Source organism: Dama dama, chromosome 5 (assembly GCF_033118175.1).
Source record: "Dama dama isolate Ldn47 chromosome 5, ASM3311817v1, whole genome shotgun sequence".
Classification (NCBI taxonomy): domain Eukaryota; kingdom Metazoa; phylum Chordata; class Mammalia; order Artiodactyla; family Cervidae; genus Dama; species Dama dama.
The window spans coordinates 16,719,374-16,732,312 of record NC_083685.1 but is presented as its reverse complement, the minus strand read 5'-3'; the positions used below and the strand labels follow the sequence as shown (position 1 = coordinate 16,732,312).

General features: G+C 48.8%; 1 protein-coding gene across 1 annotated transcript in view; it reads right to left on the bottom strand.

Moving 5' to 3' along the window:
- Positions 1–348: 348 nt before the first annotated feature.
- The window catches only part of SRRM4 (serine/arginine repetitive matrix 4), a 160,805-nt gene continuing 148,214 nt past the window's right edge, over positions 349–12,939 (bottom strand). The window contains exons 9-14 of the mRNA XM_061140847.1: positions 10,879–11,183; positions 7,844–8,047; positions 4,838–4,948; positions 3,809–3,949; positions 1,310–1,603; positions 349–522 (exon numbers count right to left, since the gene is read on the bottom strand). Coding sequence (XP_060996830.1) covers positions 1,324–1,603; positions 3,809–3,949; positions 4,838–4,948; positions 7,844–8,047; positions 10,879–11,183 — 1,041 coding nt within the window. The 3' untranslated portion in view covers positions 349–522; positions 1,310–1,323. The remainder of the gene's footprint in view (positions 523–1,309; positions 1,604–3,808; positions 3,950–4,837; positions 4,949–7,843; positions 8,048–10,878; positions 11,184–12,939) is intronic.

Sequence of the window (12,939 nt, the reverse complement as noted above, 5' to 3'; positions counted from 1 at the left end):
TCACTGCCCAGCCCTGGGCAGGGGTGGCGGGGCGGGGTGGGGGGGAGTGGGGTGAGGGCAGAAATGAGGGTGGGGCTTTTCCCAACCTGCTAAGAACTCTGGAAACCAGCAGAAGCTTCGGAGCATCCAACCTCCTTTCCCCCAGACTCTCTGGATTTGGATCTTTCCCCCAAACCTGGGCTGCTGTGCCCCATCCTGGCAAAATTCCTGAGGGGCAAAGTGGCTGACTTAGGCTGAGGGTGGGTAGGTGGGTGAGTGGGCACTTGGCTGCAGTGGGTAGGACCCAGGGTGCGGCAGTCTGGGCAGTGGGGAGGGGGCAGGCAGGCGCCAACTGGAGGGTAAGGCCAGACTGGCTGGCGCTGGGACTGGCAGCTGGCCACGGCACTGGGGAATGTTCAGCAGATGGTCCCGTGGAATTAAGTTGTTGCCAGCTACTGGGGCCGAGGCAAACTTGGGAAGTGCGGTTGCAGGCCAAGCTGTCCTGACTGTCCATTGTGTCCTTTCGCAGAGGTCGCAGGGTCCCTGTGAACCACCAAGAGGCGTTTTGTGTAAATGGCCTGGTGGCCTCTCCACGGCTAGAAACTACTGGGCTCCTCTTCCTGACCACAAGGAGCTACTGGGAGCAGTGGACTTATTCCCCCCTCCTTCTTGCTTCTATACTCATGACCAGAGAGTCCATCTCCTATCTCCTGACACCTACTACCAAGTGAAATGTCCATGTCCCCTAGTCACGTGTCCCCCTTTCTAGTACCCGATAGCCTTTCAGCACTTGCTCTGACCTATGTGTGGAGCTAAAACTCCTGATCCCCTCTCTTGGACCTGAACCGCCCTGCTCTCTTCTAATATCCACTCCTCACCCCATGGGACTCATGGGGACCCATACAGGTGTAGCCACGAGCCTGGATGAGAGGGGAAGGAGGGCAGCTGTGATAAATACCACTGGTCTTCGGTATGCAGCCTGGCAGCAGTGGGTTAGCAGAACTCTCTCTACATTTTCCTGGCCAGACCCAAACTTCTTAGTCATGGACTCATTGCGCCTTACAAACCATTGAGGCTTTTCTGTGCCAAAAGAAGGTAGTCTTCTCCGTATGCTCAGGCCTGAGCTGAGCTCCAGAGGGTGTGGTGGAAGCTCCCAGCAGCTCCACATCGAGGCTAAATCCCCCAAACCCTCCTCTCCTCCTCCCCAGGAGAGCAGGAAGGACAGGGCCTAGGAGCCCTCAATGCTGTCAGTCACCAAGGAGAAGGCAGGGTGGGCGGGGAGTGGGGGAGACTGCCAGAGTGAAAGGGGCCCCATGGGCAGTGGGCTCACGGGAGGGCCCTGGCTTAGCGCCTCGTGCTGGAGTAGCTGTCTGCTGAGCTGTAGCTCCCACTCCGACTCCGACTCCGGCTGCGGCTCCGGCTCCGGGAGCCCAGGCTGGGGCTGCGGGAGCTGCAGCTGCTGCTAGTGAGGGTCCTGCTCCGGCTGCGGCTGCGGCTGCGGCTCCGGGAGTAGCTTCGACTGGCTGAGCGGCTGCTGCTGCTGCTGTACCAGGAGGAGGTGCTGCTGAGGCCGCTGGACGAAGAGGGGCTGGGCCGGTAGTAGGGGATGGGGCGTTTCCGGGCACTGCAGAGATCAGAGGGGGAAAGTGTCAGGGCAGGACTCCTCCCAGCTGTAATCCCGGGAGCACAGGCATTGTCCCAGGAGACAAGTCCCAGCTCCTTAGGGGGAAAAAATATCCTGTTACTCTTCCCTTGCAGTCCTGAGAACATCAAGAAGGTGGTCTCAGTCTAGTGCTGATATGCTTTGAAAAGTGATAATCTCACTTTTTTAATACAGGAAGGCTGGGCTCAGAGAGAGCATCCAGCTGGCCACAGAATCTACATCTCAACTTTAATCATAGTTTTGTTAGGGGAAGCACACTGATTGAAACCGCCCACCCTGACTAGGCACCATAGTAACCATTTGCATGAGTTTTTTTATGACAGGAGATCCTAATAAGGATTACGGAACTAATAAGCCACCACCAGCCGGAAGAGTTCCGGAAAGGTGGAGAAGAGACACTGCCTGTCCGTCCACTTCCCAGAACCCCTCTTGCTAGCATCCATCTCGGCTGAGTGATGTGTGCGCCACCAGGAAAGACTCTGAATTAGAATGATTGGCCAAAGACCACCCAGAAACTAATCCCATCACCATAAAACCCAAGACTGCGAGCCCCCAGCAGAGCAGTTCTCCTGGGCTCCCTTACCTACTGCTCTCCACCCGGGTGCCCTTTCCCAATAAAATCTCTTGCTTTGTCAGTATGTGTCTCCTCGGACAATTCATTTCCGAGTGTTAGACAAGAGCCCAGATTCGGGCCCTGGAAGGGGTCCCCCTTCCTGCAACAGTTTTGTTTTGCTATTTTTACTAGAACCTTCTATTTATGGCAAAAGAGGTTGATTTTTCTATTTATTGTAGTGTATCATTTCATTTTGAAATAAATGTATGGACCTAAAAAAAAGCATACCTATTTAAAGAAAATTAAGTAAGCAGTACACTTAATCAGACAAGGCAACAGTGGTGGGTGACGGAAGCTTGGGAAACATTGAATGGATTCACTCAGGTGGATTATTTGGGGTTGAGTATGGAACCCAGAGAGCCTTTGGAAACACCAGTCCATTTTCCTTAGCCTTTCTCCAAGTCCACTCCAAGGATACCTCTGAAAGTCAAGGCAGTGAGTATAGGACTCCCACCATATGTGCCAGGCCAAAGCAGGCAGTTCAGTGAGACATCTGAGAAGATGACACCACTACCCTGCCTTACTGTCTGGGGCACAAGCTCTTTTTTCTCCTTCCGGTCATCTCCAGGGAGGACGCGTGGGCAGCCAGGATTCTCCTTTCCTTGTGGGTCTCTGGACTGAGTAGCTGACCTTTGGAGGACCAGAAGGAAGACCCACCAATTTTCAAGAGCCATTTTTAGGGCAGCATTCAGCCATTCTCTCCATTTCAAGACCTGAGAATTCTCAGACTTCAGGATTCTCTTCTAGGGCTTTTCTCATTTAAGACTTTACCTGTTACAGAAATCTTTACCCACCGAGTCTGACCATTCAATCCATCACAATGGCACACAGTGGGTTCTAGTGCTCTGCATTTAAGTGTATAAATTGCATTCATACCTCTTTGCCTCTTTTCATTTTGTTTTTCTGACACTTCTAGGAGTTATTTCTTCCAGTAGTTCATGGGTGAAAAAACTTAAGATTCTGGGAGGTGAAGAGACTTTCCCAGCTCACCGGGAAAGTGGCACAGCCAAGATTCCTCTCCAAAATACTGGTCTTCCCCTTACCCACTAGCGCACCCCACTCCCCCACCCACTTCTGGTACAAAAACAATCCTGTTAGCCCTCTCTACCCTTGGTTCAGGGTATAATTACCTACGGTTGTATTCAAGCCTTGTACCTGGGCGCGTGGGTCTGAGGGTGGAGCCACTGCCTGGCTCCACCCCCATGCAATGTCGCCGTTCAGTTCCCCGGACCTCATTCTATGGCCCAGCCCTGCCAGCGGCATTCCGGCAGCTTCCGCAGGTTCCGGCCACACCCGATTCCTCAGGCCGGCTCCACCCTTTGTCCTGCCACCTCATTCTAGCCCCGCCCACCTCCCCGCCCCCTCTGGCAAGCCCTCTGGGTGGTGGGGTGCTGACTCGCTCCAGGCCTAGAACGGAAACCTCATTTCAACGGTTGGGGAGGTCCCTGAGCTCCTACAGTCCTGAAATGCAGCCCAAAGGGGGCTCCAGCGGATGGGCGGGTGGGAAGGGAGTGCAAGTGAGGTGGAGGTGGTACCCGGCCTCCTGGCCTCACCTCGTTATCCTCCGCGCCTCCAAGTGGCTCGGGGAGTCTCTCCGGCGCTTCCTCATGGGCGAGTAGGACCGACGTCTCCGCCGAGCTCGCTCGCGCTCGCGTTGCTGCGAATCCTTCTCGCTGTACTTGGGGTTCCGCTCCCTGAAGGGGTGCGGTGACGGGGTGGTTACTGGGGAGCTGAGGCTGCCCTGGCTTTTTCGGTGTGAGCGTGTGGGAGAAGGGCACCCACTTTGCCTCCTGCCCACTTTACCCCGCTGGGGCAGGGGACAGGGTCAGCACGGAGCTCCCAGGGAGGCCGGAGGGAAGATAGCATCGCTATGGGAGAGTCTGCGTGGATGACTGGCTACTGAGGAGGGGTGTCAGCCTTTGAAGGTGGGCATTGCAGGGGTCAGGATATGAAGGGTAGGTGGGTGGGCCCAGGTGCCGAGCAAGAAGTGAGAATTAGGGGCTCTGGATATAGGGATGTGGGGTGGTACTAGGTGTGTGAAGAGGCTGAGGGCTGGGGATATGAATTCCGGGGTGTGGCTGAGGATTGCGGTAAGTACATGAGGAAGCAGGGAAGTTCTGGGGACCTCACCGTCGCTTGGATAGGACATATGGAACCACTAGGAATGCTGAGTCACCTTCCCATCCATAAGCGGGCGGGGCTTGACCGGAGAGGAACTGAGCAGAGCTAGGGAGATGCTCCAGAGAGACGATGTTGGAGAGGAGTGAGTGAGGGAGTGAAAGTCGCTCAGTCGTGTCCGACTCTTTGTGACCCCATGAAATTCTCCAGGCCAGAATTCTGGAGTGGGTAGCCGTTCCCTTCTCCAGGGGATCTTCCCAACCCAGGGATCAAACCCAGGTCTCCTGCAGCCCAAGAATACTGAAGTGGGTAGCCTATCCCTTCTCCAGCAGATCTTCCTGGCCCAGGAATCAAACCGGGGTCTCCTGCATTGCAGGCGGATTCTGGACCTGAGCAAAGGAGCATGGCCGGAGGTGGAGCCTAGCTCGAGGGGCGGGGTCAGTGCCTGGGGGTGGGGCCTGTACCTGCTGGGACTGTAGCGGGAGTAGCTTGGGCTGCGGCGCGACCTAGAGCTTCTGCTAGGCGGGCTTCTCTTGCCAGACTTGGAGGAATAGCTGGGAGAGCGCGAGGAGGACCTGGAGGAGAGGAGACAGCCGCTGAGGGGCCTGCTGAGCTCCGCCGGCCTTGCCCCGTCTGTCTAGCGTTTTATTCAGCTGGTCCCCGGGGCCTTTTTATTTCTGGAGGCCACGCGGAGGAACCCAAGCCCTTACCTGAGGATGAAATCCCCTCCCTTTTGAATGGTTAATAATAATATCAACAACTTCCCTTTATTGAGTTCTTCCTATCCTAGCCATTTGGTAGCTGTGTGACCTTGGGTAGGTGATTTCACTTCTCTGGGCCCCTTTTCTGATCTGTAAAATGGTAAAAGTACTTACCCAATTAGAATTGTCAATTAAACGAGTAAATTAGGGTAAATTACTTAGCATCTTGGTGTACAGCCAGCACACAGGAAATGTTTATTATTATATGATTATCATATATTTTACTATGTGCTGGATTTTGAACTAAATGTTTTGTGTATATTATCCCATTTAATCCTCAGCACTTCCTAGGGTTAGACTCTGTTATCAATCCAATTCTATAGATGGGGACACAGAGGCAGAGAGAAATGATGTGATTTGTTCAAGGTCCTCAGCTAGTAAGCGGTTTGGACCCATGTCTGTTTGGCTACAAGATGCTCCTGACTTCTGCTGGACGATGTGTGCATCCAAATTACTAGCCCCTATGCTGTTTCCAGACTTCTTCCCTTTTGCTAATGTCTTCCACTTTTAGAGAAACCAATCTTTTGGTTTCTCCACGAGTTTCCCAGAAACATCTACCCTGCTTCCTCAGTCTTTCAAGTAATTTTCATTTCACAATTGATGACTTGATCTGCTAGTTGTTCCTGCTAGGGTTGGGAGGGATTATGTGGCCATGTCTGTGTTCAGTGGGAAAGAGCACTGTGATGGATTAGCAATGTCTGCCATGGGCACAGGGATGAGTAGGGGGGACACTCTCCAAAGTTTTCCTATCTATTTTCAATTTGAAAAGAAGTCTTGCTCTAACTTGTCCTCACCTAGGTGTTCCTTAGTCCCTTCCTACTTTCTTAGGCGATCATAATAACTATCGCTCTGGGACTATTCTTACATACTGTCCAGGGTGAGGAAAGGAGTGTGGACAAGGAATAGCTCCTGGGACAACAGTGTCCAGCTGTGGCCCCCCAAAAATTTGCTTTTGCCAACTTGCTCTTTCCCCATTTATTGAGAGACGTTAGTAAAGAGTGTGAAGATGAAACATGTTTTTGGATACCTTGAAAGGATGTCAGGCATTTCTATCTACTGTGGTACATACTGTCCTTTTTCTGTGCAACTAGATGAATCATTTTTCATACTTAAAAATCAGAAATAACTGCTCTTCCAGGCAACTAGTTCAATTTTTATCTTTCTTATTTATAATGTAAAGGAACAATTTCCCATTTTCGTCTGCCAGGAAGCTTAGAATCACATTTGCAGCACACCTCCATAGTGACTACCGTCATCCCTCAGTACCTGTGGGGGACTGGTTCCAGGAGCCCCTGTAGATACCAAAATCTGTAGATGCTCAAGTACCTTTTATGAAATGGTAGAGTACATTGAATACACTGGTCTTTCATAAATAGGGATGTGAACTCCCAACTACAGAGGGCTGACTATACAGAAAGGTAGGACCTGCCATTGGGAGTTAACCTTCCTCCTGATTTAATTCTATTTCTCTCCTTCATTTTCCGTTTTGCCTGATTTTTTCTTCTATTTATGTCACTCTATCATGTTGAATTCCTTGCCCTCTTATTCTGAATGAACTGGTCTTGAGTTAAACATCTATATAAGTAACTGTGCTTTGATTATATGGTTGCAACAGAGGAACAGTCTGGTTGCTGTTGGAAGTTCTTGTTTGTAGAGGGACACTGGACTCCGTGAAGCCATGGGTTGATTAGATTGGATGCAATCTTCCAATTCCCGAGATCTCATGTCTCTGCATTCTGCTATGTCATTATTCCACATGAGAAAATCAAGTAATAACCAATGGTTATAGGAATTGAGTGGTAAAATGCAAAGATGGGCACAGTTCTTCTCCCTGTATCCATGCCCCTTGCAAGATGACTCTGCAGTTCCTCCCACTAAGAGGAGCATCCCTTGTATCTCTCTGGATTGGTCTTGTGACTTGCAGTGGCTACGGAAATGGCTGAAGAGATCACGTTTGTTCCAAGCCAAGGACTTGCATACTACTGCTCTCTTTTGGAACCCTGCCATCACCACGTGAACAAGCCCAGACAAACCTGCTAGAAGATGGAAGGCCACATGGAACAGAGATGAGTCAGCTGGGGTCATCCAAACAAGCCAGCCCCCAGCCAACCAACCAGCTGATGTGAGACACATATGTGAACCCAAGACGGAATAGAAGAACCACTCAGCTGAGTCCAGCCCAAACTGCTGACCCACAGAATCAGGAATGAAGTTAAAACTCACTGATAAGGATGCTACATTTGGGGGCATTTTTTTTTTTGGGGGGGGGCGTGCTCCATGGCATGTGGGATCTTAGTTCCCTAACCAGGGATGGAACCTGTGCCCCCTGCAGTGGAAGCACAGAGTCTTAACCACTGGACCACCAGGGATGCCTTGGGGCAATTTTTATGCAGCAGAAGTTAATTGATACACATGAGTGGATCCTCATGACAATAACAACAATCAAAACTGATATTATGTTCCAAGTACTGATTTAAGTGTTTAATAGTCCTCAGGACAATCCTTCAGGGTAAGATATATTACAGTTTTCATTTCAGTAGGGGAGGAAACTAAGGATCAGAGAGGTTAACTAACACCCAAGGCCATCAGCTAGTAATGGATAGAATGGGTATTTGAACTCAAATCTGTTCCATTCCTGTTCCTTGGGGGTCAAAGGACATCTGTAGTTAACCTAGCTAGCTGAAGAGTCCAGGTCAAAACTGCACTCACCTTTTCCCAGAGGAGGTGGATCGGCTCCTGGTGTACCTGGGGGAGGCTCTGGGGTTTGGGGATTGGGAGGAGTGGCTGGAGGAGCGTGTGCTGGCGTAGGAGGAGCTTCGGGAGCACCCTTTCATGGGGGAGCTCCGGGCTGTGGATGGGACCAAATTGGACTTCTTCACCTCGGTGCATTCCAGACATGGTGACTGAAATCCTCTGCATGGGGGAGAACCACTGTTAGCACTGGCTTGCCCACTGGTCTGGGGGCGTCTTGAGCTGATGCTCACTTCCCTACCTTTGCCTTGGCTGTGATGCTCTTGCAACCTGCCCCCCTCCTCCCACCCCATCTTTCCCCCTCTTACTACCTCTGGAAAGATTTCCCAGACCACAGATGTTAGAGGAGTAGAGATATGGCAGAGATATGTAGAGATATGGTGTGATCACCAAAGGGGAGGGGGCAGGGTGGGTGTGATCAAATCCCACGGTGCAAGATTTAGTTCCTCTCCTATCTTTTTCAGTCCCTCTGATTATATTAAAAAGAAAGCCTGGGTTGGGTACTAGTGGGTTTTTACTGTCTCTTTTAACACTTGCAAAGAGAGAGAGCAGGACTGAGACTCAGAACTTTGGGTAGGCAACTGTAACTAACTAAAATTAAATACTTTGTTTTAATCATATGTATTTTCACAGGTGCTTTCTATTAGGACAAGAGATAAAAATTTTCTATTTAAGATAGTACTATAAGTTTCCTTGTATTAAAAAGTGAGCTTATTAAAGTAAATAAAAGTAACAGAAGTACCTGGATATGGAACAACTCAAAAACTGGCTGATTTAAGTTCGGGAAACTGGTGTAGCCCATTTTGTAGATGGGGCAATGGAAACCTAAAGAAGGGTAGAGGCTTGTTCAAACTCACACAAAGGACAGGGTCCTGTCATATCCTCACCTTGCCTAGAGCCATGCTGGATTCCTGTTGGTTCTTAGTAAGGACATGTTCATTTGGATTGGGTCAAGGGTCAAGTTCAAGTCACATTAATATGGTTTCATCATGACCCAGCCCCTGCTCACCCTCGTCTCAGCTCTGCCACTTTCCTCTCTTGACTGCAGTCACAGTGGATTACTGGTTTCTCCTGGAACAGTCCTGTTCCCTTCCTTGTCTGCATGCCGTAGGACATCCCCACTGCCTGGAGCCTGTTCCCCTCCTCTTTGTTTGACCACTCCTGCTCATGGCTTCAGGCTTCTTGACTCCCTTCAGTTTGCTTGTGTCACCCCAATGTGTTACCACAACCCCCAGCCCCAATGCCTCCCCCACCCCTAGATGGCTTGCTTGGCCTTATAATTGTTCTCTCCCTCTGCCAGACACCAAGCTTTCTGGAGACAGAACTCATGTCTCTCTGGACACTGTATCTCAGCACCGAGGACGGAGCCTGAGACATTATGTCCTAGGTCATCAATAAACAGCTGTGGAATAAACATGCTGAGCCTCTTAGCATCCTGGTGCTTCACAAGCATCATCTCATTTATTCCCCCAACAACCTTAGGAAGTTGGTACTATTATCACCCCTTATTTACAGAGAAGACTCAGAAGGGCGAGTTCCTTGCTCATGGCCACCCAGAGTCTCAAATCCTGATCTGTCCAGCTCTGAAGCCCATGTCCCTGCTCCCTTGCCAGTCCCCGCTTTTATTGTCTATGGTTCCCCTGATTTAGAACTGATGTCTCTTCCACTCTGCCCTCTGCTCATAGCTGACATGACATAAATAGCCATGGATTTAAATATCATTTATATTTCACAGTGAAAGCTTGGGTCTAAATTATTGAATCCTGCTGTCCATGTAGATCAGATTAAGCAGGTACCTGCTAGATGCTGTTTAGGCTTAACTCCAGTTCTGGAGACACAAATCTGTGTTTTCAGTCCTGGCACCAGCCCTTATTAACTGAGTTTCTTAACTATTCTGAGCTTCAGTTTCCCCATTAGCTAAAAGAAAGTTATAATAGTACCTATCCCATAAAGGTTGTAGTAGGAGTTTAGGAAGATTATCTGTGGAAGGCACCTGGCATAATACCTAGCATTTAGTCAGGGCTCCATAAATAATAGTTTCTGTTACTATTGTTATTGCTCTCAGTATTTCTGGCATAATAGCTTTAAAGTAAATACTGTGGTATATTTTTTTTTATTATTCTCTTTTTTTTTCTTTTTTTTATTATTATTATTATTTTTTTCCAGTGGGTTTTGTCATACATTGATATGAATCAGCCATGGATTTACATGTATTCCCAATCCCGATCCCCCCTCCCACCTCCCTCTCCACCCGATTCCTCTGGGTCTTCCCAGTGCACCAGGCCGCTGTGGTATATTTTTAAATGATAGTGACTTAATGTTAAGACTTTCTCCTGGAATTATTGATAAAATTGACATCTTTTTTTTTTTTTTTTTTCCTGCCCAACTCCCATTCCTCCTTCTGATTAACAGTACCCTGCTTTCCCTTCAGAAAACCAGACTTTCTTCAATTTTAGTGTACACAGGAAGATTCATTAGCTCTGATGGTGGCATGTGACAAATTCTAGCCAAGAACACAGCATCCTCTGGGCAGTGTGTTTGGTCTTGGGTGAACAAGCTGGACTAAGCAGAGCCAATGAGCATTTGCCTTGATAGTTTGCTGAAATTTTGGGAAAAGAGGCATTTCCCTTCCATTGGCTAGCTAGATCGACAGGATGTTAACTGGATGGCATATTTGCCAATGCTTTGGGATGATCTGCTTGAGAATAAAGCCAAGAGGGGGGAAGCAGAGCTGAGAGAAGTAATGGGAAAGGCAATTTCTCAATGACACATTTTTGAGACCGTGGATCCAGCTATACCTGAAGCTGATATCCTTCTCCGCCCCCCCCCCCCTCAAAATGACGCTAATTTGTCTCTCTTTTGCAAATAAAAGTCTCCTGGCTTGGAGTGTGTGTGTGTGTGTGTGTGTGTGTGTGTGTGTGGTGCAGTGCCAGGTTAGAGATTGAGATGGTGGAGCTCAGTCAGGACCCCTCCTCCCATCCAAGTGCACTGACCTTGACTCTCTGCCCCTGCTGGTGGGGGAGAGGTTCTCCAAAGTGGCCCCCTTGTTCTGGGGTGAGGAAGTGGTGAAGGAGTTCCCTGAATCAGAGCTGTTTCCACTGTTGGGGTCCCGGCTCTTGCTTAGGCCCCCACTGGGGCTCCCCTTCTCTTGACCCCGAGACCTGGTTGAACTGATTTGCATGGAGGGTGGCGAGGAGGTGTCATTGCCTGAGTCATACTCCTGGGAGCGTCCTCGGGAGGTGGTGAGCGGGCTGGCTGTTTTGGTAAAGAGGTCAGCAGCAGACCCCGACCCAGTGATCTGAAAGCAAAAAGACCCGTTGGACACTGCTGAGTGCCGGGCCTGTGGGTTGCGTCTAAATAACCAAGAAATGTTTACCATCATGATGCACTGTAACGAAAGGAAAGAGAGAGAGGAGAGGAAAGAAGAGACGCCAAAAAACAAAAGCACAAACTCCTGAAAGAATACCACAGAAAGGAGATCTTTTTTTTTTTTTTTTAAACCCCCTGCTAGGATAACTGGAAGATTTAGGTATCATGCAGAGAAAAAGCATGCGATCCAGATTAAACAAAAGAAAAAGGAAATTATACAAAATTTCTAATGAATTAACTCAAACAAAAGAGACAACTTAAAAGAAAGGGGGTGTGTGTAAACACCCTTAACCTAAAACAACAATAAAAATAAAGAAAGGTAGGGGGAAAGAAAGGAAGCTATGGGCCTGAAAAAATACATCTTGAAACTTAAAAACGACAAAAGGAGATAAAGCCAAAATTTTAAATGTCAACAAAATCTTCAATGAATTTGACTTTTTTTTTTTCTTAAAGAAAAAGTTGCCCAAATAGAACCCTAAACAAATATCACATGGGGAAAAGAAATCAAATAAAGATGAGAGGGTTTTTTTTTTAATATAAAGTCAAGGTCACAAAATGATATTTTAGTAGTTTCCAACTAAAGGGGAAAAGAAAGGGTGGGGGGACAAAAAAATGGAAGTCAAATTGTCTGACTGAAAACAAACAAAAAAAAAGCTCTCTACGGATATTTGCGTGTGTCCTTTCCCCCTGGAGAAGGTAGCTAAGGCTCTCGAGTGGCTTCTAATAAATTCTCTCATGTCTTTGCGGATTATATCCACTTACCAAGCAAGAACTCCTCCTTTAGTAGGTAGGTAAGGTGTAAGAGAAAGGGAAGAGCGGGCAAGGTGAGTCCATCATTAGAGTCGCAAATGACAAGTAAAAACACACACCTTTCTGTACATCCTCACACTGGGCCCTGAACTTTGGACTTTGGGTTTTCAGTGTTCTTGACAGGTGAAGCATCACTTCTGGGTGGCTTTCTCAGTAAGGGGACCTCAAGCCATCAACACTAACCTTGTCAGTCCCTTAACGCCCAAGTTGGATCAAGAAACCCTTGCTGACAACGCAGATGGTGGCTAGAGTTCGCATCAATCTGAGATGTCAAGATGGGGGGTGGGGCACAGGGAAGGTGTGCTGGTAACAAACGGCTTTGGGAGGGGCTTGGAGATTTGGCTTTGGGGTGACTGGGAATGCAGAAGAGTCCCCAGAATCCTGGGTGTGGCTAATCTAGGGCAGATGAAGAAGTAAAGGAGGCGATGGAGGAGAGCCAGCCCTTGGGAAGGCTATAGAGTGTTTAGAAGTATAATGGATGGTTTTCTTTAAACACTCTGACCAGTCTTACAGCTCAGATGACACAGTTGGATCGGTCCCTATCAATATACCATGCTTAGCTGTGGGCAAGAGGGACCTCTGCCTGGGTCTCCTCCAGTGACAACCATTCCCATGGGTCGAGAAATCTGCAGGGCTACCTGGAAATCTTTCTTTGAGATTAGTCTCTGGAGACCTGAAGTCTCAGAATTCTCGGTTTAAATGGCCGTTGAGTCCCCTTCCAGGGTGTCTTCAGGCTCTCCATGATCTATTCTCCCAGGGATAGACCATGCTTCAAGTGTGCACATTTGTAGGTCCAAACATGGCTATCTGAATGGAATTTGGATGTTCGGACTGAGGTGTCCATGTGCACGTGTGACAGGTCCGTCATGGTGATG